Source organism: Nicotiana sylvestris, chromosome 3 (assembly GCF_000393655.2).
Source record: "Nicotiana sylvestris chromosome 3, ASM39365v2, whole genome shotgun sequence".
Taxonomy (NCBI): Eukaryota; Viridiplantae; Streptophyta; class Magnoliopsida; order Solanales; family Solanaceae; genus Nicotiana; species Nicotiana sylvestris.
The window spans coordinates 188,620,768-188,627,437 of NC_091059.1; the positions used below are offsets into that span (position 1 = coordinate 188,620,768).

The 6,670-nt window shown below is 38.3% G+C and overlaps 1 protein-coding gene across 1 annotated transcript; it reads left to right on the plus strand.

Moving 5' to 3' along the window:
• The first annotated feature begins 619 nt into the window (after window positions 1-619).
• Window positions 620-6,048, plus strand: LOC104249672 (oligouridylate-binding protein 1B-like). The gene is made up of 12 exons (XM_009806147.2): window positions 620-850; window positions 2,390-2,442; window positions 3,208-3,310; window positions 3,461-3,537; window positions 3,616-3,677; window positions 3,789-3,876; window positions 4,305-4,380; window positions 4,468-4,498; window positions 4,626-4,745; window positions 4,908-4,993; window positions 5,156-5,332; window positions 5,501-6,048. Exons 1-12 carry the CDS (start codon window positions 746-748, stop codon window positions 5,777-5,779), a joined length of 1,257 nt encoding a protein of 418 aa, XP_009804449.1. The 5' UTR covers window positions 620-745; the 3' UTR covers window positions 5,780-6,048.
• The last annotated feature ends 622 nt before the right edge of the window (window positions 6,049-6,670 follow it).

Here is a 6,670-nt window from a genome sequence, read left to right on the forward strand (position 1 = left end):
GGTAATCTTGTAAAAATGAAGTCGAATGTTTTTAACATTCTGTACTTCAAATGAGAAGATGGGTGGGTCGGGTAAATAGTTTGGGCTGCATAGGTAGGAAAAGTAAATAGTTTAGGCTTGGGCATTAAAGGGTAAATAGTTTGGACTTAATGAGTATAAAGTGAGATTTTTCCAACAAAAAAATGGTGAAAATAGCACGGTCTAGCAAGTTTTTGGAGTGATAATTAAAAAATAACCAGCGTTTGCAAAGTTATTGAAAAACAGCCACTATTTTGATGCAACACAAAAAATTCCAGCATAATATACTGGAGATTGGTGCACCTATGTATGAACTTCCAGCATATTATGCTGGACCAATATATTATGCTGGAATATTTTTTGAATTTTGAAAAGTATTTTCTTTTAGATTTATCTTTACATAAAAATTGGCTAAATTTTGATTAATTTTGAAATTATGGCTATTTTTCAACTACCACATATAAATCTGGTTATTTTTGAATTTCAACCCAAAAAATGGTGCAGCCCACATCTAGACAATCTTATTTCAGCCCAAAAAGTCAGCGGGTCGTTCAAATAAGCCTTGTTCTTCTATAAATAACACTCTACTAGCGTCTTTTCTAGATCATTTATTTCTCTTTTTTTCCTTTTCTTTTTTTCTTTTTTTCTTCTTCTTCTTTGAGACACTTTCACCGTCCGGTTACCGGAAACTCTATCATCGTCCGATCTCGATCAAGTGGTTAAGAAAATGCTGAATCAGAGGTTAAAGCAAGAACAGCAAGCAGCCTTGATGCAACAAGCTCTGCTTCAACAACAGTCCCTTTATCATCCTGGCCTCTTAGCTGCTCCTCAGGTTCCTTTCTGGTTTTAAAATTTTCCACGTTTTCGTTTATTTGAGTGTTTTTTCGTTATTCTGTTCATATTTCGTTTATCACTACGTTGATCGTTCTAGCCGTCTAGGTTTTATTACCGTCGAATTAATGGGATTTGAGGTCTAGTGATTTTAGGTATTTTAGGGGTCAAGGTCATTGTGTATTATATTTTGTTGAACAAACTTGAAGCGGACCTTTTTGTTTCCTTAATATTATGTTGTTGTTTTGACATGATAGAAACTTAGGGTTCGGATGTATATTGTGCTATTAGCGGCTTTATAGATTTTTTTCCTTCCAATTTCGTTTTTTTAATGACAGTGGTGTCGGGCCTGTGTGAGCACCTCCACTATTTCACCGGCTACCTGCTAGTGGGCCCTAAACTAGCACAGGTACCGTAACTCAGCTCAACAAGGCTTAGGCATGGAATGAAATCACATATTATTATATTTTGCCTCCGTTGGTATTTGAACTCTTATGGTTCTCCTCCCACTTCATTGACCACTATACCACACCCTTGGGTGCTCAAAATTTTGTTTTATGAGAAAACCATCTGCAAGAGTGCAAGAAATCTATCATCTTTGGCAACAGGTGTTTATGTTCTATATTCTAGCTCTTTGACATTTTGTTCTACTCCTACCTAATAACTATATCAAAAGTATTAAAGAATTTCTTTTCTTATTTAATCACTTGCAGTTCTAAAGGTTTATCCTTATAGTTTTATTACAGTTTAGTGATTAACTGAGTTGGTTAATCTGACTTAATTTATCACACGCAGTCATTTATGACCCATGAGTTTACTTTCCTTATTTTAACAACTTTACACAGAGAAAATATAAAATAAGGTTGTCTTGAATTTAAACCTGGCTTCTTGGGGCATAAGAGTTTATGCATTTCATTATCAAGAGGGGTTGCTCTGATGGTAAGCAACCTCCACTTCCAACCAAGAGGTTGTGAGTTCGAGTCTCCCCAAGAGCAAGGTGGGAAGTTCTTGGAGGGAAGGATGCCGGGGGTCTATTTGGAAACAACCTCTTTACCCCAGGGTAGGGGTAAGGTCTGCGTACACACTACCCTCCCCAGACCCCACTAAATGGGATTATACTGGGTGGTTGTTGTTGTTGTTGTTTTCTTTTTCGAGTTGCATCTAGGGTATGTTCAAATAGATATTTTTAGTTGGGGAGCTATCCTTCTTTAGCAAAGCGGCTTGTTAGTGAAGTATGAAGCTTTTAAACAGCTCTTATGATAGTAGGGGAATTATGCAGCTTCAGAGAATGAAGCCAAAAAAGGGAAAAAGAAAAGGGGGGGTGGGGTAGGGGTGGGGGGTTAGTGGATGGGGTAGTCTGGGTATTTGAGGGTAACTGTCAGCAAAGATTGAAAGGATACAACAGCTTTTACTTGGAACGTTTATCTACTCTCTTTGCTTTTACTTGGTACTTTCCTGGGATGTTGTCCCTGGGATTTCTGACGTGGTTCTGTATTTTGTTTATTTAACTCTAATTTTATTTGTACATATTTTGGTGCAGATACCAAGTGGAAATCTACCTCCTGGGTTTGATCCAAGTACATGCCGCAGTGTGTGAGTGCTATTTTTTGTATCATCTCTTGTTTGCGTTCTCCTCTGCTAGACTACATGGAACTTGCGAAGCGTTTCTAATTAACTGATGTTTTTTATGTGCTTCAGTTAGCCACTATATTCTGCTATCGCTTTCACGTTTACATTTGCCTGTCTTGATTTTTGAATAATTACAGTCATGATTTGGCTATGTTGCTCGGGTTCTTTCAAAGTTCCTGGTGATTTGCGTGTGGGTGTGGGATCCACACTAGATTTTTTCAACCTAACTTGGGTGCTTTGACTACACCAGTAGCAAAGAAGAATAGGTCGATCGGGTATTTGGTTGGATTTTGTGTTGATGTCGTATGTGTTTGCATAAAGTACTAGTACACTTTGCTTTTATACAAGATAACTTATGAATAATATATTAAGTGTTCACAAAGAATTTAATTATACTAGTTTTAATTTAATAACTTCAATTAATAGTAATACCTACTTATATATGTGGCAATATACATTTATTAGTTGCATCTTAACACCCATAGCCTTACTCCTATCTGTGTCCCGGAATCATAAGATTTAGGTGATGAAGAATCCAACTTCTAGATCCACAACTGTGTTGGGTGCCCACACTCGTATCCAAGCAACATAGAATTTTGGTGACAAGTTAATATTCATACTGTTGGGATTTAATTACTGGAGGGGGTCCTTATAGTTTAAATTATTTCTTTTTTTGTTCTTTTTTCTTTTTTAAGATTTCTTAGTTTCCTCTTTTCTGATTAAATGCAGGTATGTCGGGAATATTCATCCACAGGTGGGTGAAACTCTTCTTCAGGAACTTTTTTCATGTACTGGTCCGGTTGAAGGGTGCAAACTTGTAAGGAAGGACAAGGTACATCTTTTCTCTTCATGCAACTTTGCCAACATTTTCTGTGGCTATGTTTACTATGTTCTATAGGTGCTTCCCTTTCTTCTCCTTGTGTTTTCTAGGCATTTTTCTATTCATATGATTCTGTAATTGACATGGATTTGTCTCGTGCAGTCATCTTATGGTTTTGTTCATTACTATGATCGAGGATCAGCTGAACTTGCTATAGCCACTCACAATGGAAGGCACCTGTGAGTAGGCTCGCTAGCTATGTGCTTTACTGTAGGCCTTTTTCCTTTTCACTGTGGCTCATACCTTTTTACTTTTAGGTTTGGGCAGCCTATCAAAGTTAACTGGGCCTATGCCAGTGGACAGAGGGAGGATACTTCAGGTGCGTTCAGTTTCTGTTTTTGTACAAGTGCAATTCTTGACTTTGCATTTAGCCCATTATGTTGTGTTGGAGTTTGTGAATATCTGTAGTATGATATTCTTCTTTTTGCAGGTCACTTCAATATATTTGTTGGCGATTTGAGCCCAGAAGTTACTGATGCCATGTTGTTTGCTTGCTTCTCTGTTTACCCTAGTTGCTCGTAAGTATCTCCTCCTCCTGAATGCCTCCCTAAGAAGGTGCTCTGTCATGGTTAATATATACTCCCCCTCTTTCAATTAAGATGACACACTTTTCTTATTAGTCCATCCAAAAAGAATGACACATTTCTACAATTGGAAATAATTCAACTTTAAACTCTTCATTTTACCTATTTTACCCTTAATGAGAAGCTTTTATTACCACACAAATATCATGGCCCCACAAAGTTTTTACCGCTTAAGCTTTTAAGACAACAAGTTTCAAAAGTCTTTTTTTTCTTCTTAAACTCCGTGCCGAGTCACACTATGTCATCTAAATTGAAACGGAGGGTGTATTTACTTAGAAAGTGTCAAATACACTTAACAGAAAATAATTATTGTGTACTCAAATGTGTATATATAGTGGCTAATTGTCCCTTCCTATTGATAGTGATGCTAAGGTAATGTGGGATCAAACTACTGGGCGTTCTAGGGGTTTTGGATTTGTTTCTTTCCGCAATCAACAGGTATCCTTTTATGTGCATTTATTTTCAAAATTCTCTCTCGGTTGATGCACCGCTTTGTTCCCATTTAATCTTATTGTTTTTATTCAGGATGCTCAAAGTGCAATCAATGATTTAACTGGTAAGCTAACACAGAAGTTCTCTGTATTCAGTTAACTTTTTACTGATTGATGCACAAGTTGGATTATTTCAGAGCAATTGAGAGCTAGAAGGTCTTATTTTGCCCTTTGTCTTTATGTTGCTATAAGGGAAATGGCTTGGTAGTAGACAGATACGTTGTAACTGGGCCACAAAAGGTGCCAATGCTAATGACGACAAGCAGGGATCAGATGCCAAAAGTATCGTGGAATTAACTCATGGATCATCAGGTGTGTACAATTTTCTGAACCTTAAAGACAAGTCCTTAATTTTGATAAAGAGAATTATCCAATAGCTTGTTTCCGGTTTTGTTTGGAAGGTGGCTGGATTCAGAGGGTTTAGTTCTTGAAATTGATTCTGGCCTTCTTAATGAATGCCTTTTCCTGTTGCAGAAGAGGGTAAAGAGCCAGAAAACGGCGATGCTCCTGAAAACAACCCACAATATACAACTGTTTATGTGGGTAATCTTGCTCCTCTGGTAAGATATTCTTACTCACTTTTCTGCCCGTATGGAAAATGATAATAGTGTAACTTTTTTGGAGTAAACCACAGGGTGTCTTTGCCCTTTGTCCCTGCTCAGGTCTTGAAGTGCCTTTGTGCTTTTGGAAGGACTTAGCCCCTTTACTTTCATTTGTTTCAGGTGACACAACTCGATCTCCATCGCCATTTTTATGCCCTTGGTGCAGGAGTGATAGAGGAAGTTCGGGTTCAACGTGATAAAGGATTTGGTTTTGTGAGATACAGCACCCATGATGAGGCAGCTTTGGCGATTCAAATTGGAAATGCTCAATCAATTCTGTGTGGTAGACAGATTAAGGTACATCATTCTACCTGAAGGTGGCCTTTTCTAGTCTTACAGTTGTTTTGCAAGTCACTGTATTGGATTCTGATATATTCTTCTGAATATAGGATGCTACTATTCTTACTAACCAATTTTATTTGAGCAAAATTTTTGAGCTTGACTTAATGATGTGTGTATTTCCAGTGTTCTTGGGGTAACAAACCAACTCCACCTGGAACAGCCTCGAATCCTCTCCCACCGCCAGCCGCTGCACCATTAGGCCTCTCTGCGACTGACCTTTTGGCTTATGAACGGCAGCTAGCTATTAGCAGGATGGCTGGTGTCCATTCCCTCATGCAACCCCAGGGTCAACATCCTCTGAAGCAAGCATCAATGGGAATGGGTGCCTCTGGAGCAAGCCAGGCTATTTATGATGGTGGTTTCCAGAATGTTGCTGCCCAGCAGCTCATGTATTATCAGTGATGTGTAGAAATTTGGCTTTTGGCATACCATTGCCTTTCTTTGGACTAGATGAATTCTTACGACGTCTAGGTTCTCTTATGCTTTGTTTTTAATTTTACGGGTTGGTAATGTGGTTCTCACGTGTATGAATACCCATAAACTGCGCATTTTGTGTATTTGATTTAGTAGGGTGAGTGTATACTGCAGCGTTTGCACCATTATTCTAGTTGTGTTATGGCATGTTTTTGGAACTTTGATGCAACTATTGGAGCAATCTCTTTTAGTCACAATTCTGTTAGAGATCTGCCTGCTAACTCGTTGTTTTCCATTTAGTGGTTACCCCTTAACAGATTGGTCACGCGTCCTATCTCTCTGAACTTTCAGTACTCGTAAGAGATGACTCTTAGTTATAGCCGTGATAGCATTATTGGCATACTGCATAATAAGTAGTTGCAAAAATGATCTTTGATTATACATGATTTGAGAAGCTGTGGAGAGAGAGGCCAAAAGGTCTCTTGTGGATTCGGCCAAGAACTTTCGCCTGTGGCTGATCCATCCTAGGAAGGAATGCAGCATCATTGCTTGGAATTGGGAAATTGAGGCTTTTTCTTATCCTTGCATATCCAAGATCGCTATTTTGCTGCAGGACTTAAGTTCGCAGTAGAAATGCAATGCATAATGTGTGGATGCACATTATGAGTTCAAACCTTGTCGTGGCCTAAAACTTACTCTATCCGTTCCAGTTTATATGGTGCTCATTTCTTTTTAGGGTTTCTAATAAACAACTTTTTGATTCATAATTTTAGAAATCGGCGTGTCTTTCTAAAACTCCATGCCAAGTCAAATAGTGCCACATAAATTGGGACGGAGAGAGTAACATTTAAGTGGGAAGGCTGATTTTTCATACCACAA

What these genes read in the sequence shown, in the direction of transcription:
- LOC104249672 (XM_009806147.2), top strand. Translation starts at nt 746, where the DNA reads ATGCTGAATCAGAGGTTAAAGCAAGAACAGCAAGCAGCCTTGATGCAA. An exon ending in AACTTGTAAGGAAGGACAAG is followed by an intron (nt 3,311 to 3,460) that starts GTACATCTTTTC and finishes TGTCTCGTGCAG; the next exon opens with TCATCTTATGGTTTTGTTCA. An exon ending in ACTCACAATGGAAGGCACCT is followed by an intron (nt 3,538 to 3,615) that starts GTGAGTAGGCTC and finishes TTTTACTTTTAG; the next exon opens with GTTTGGGCAGCCTATCAAAG.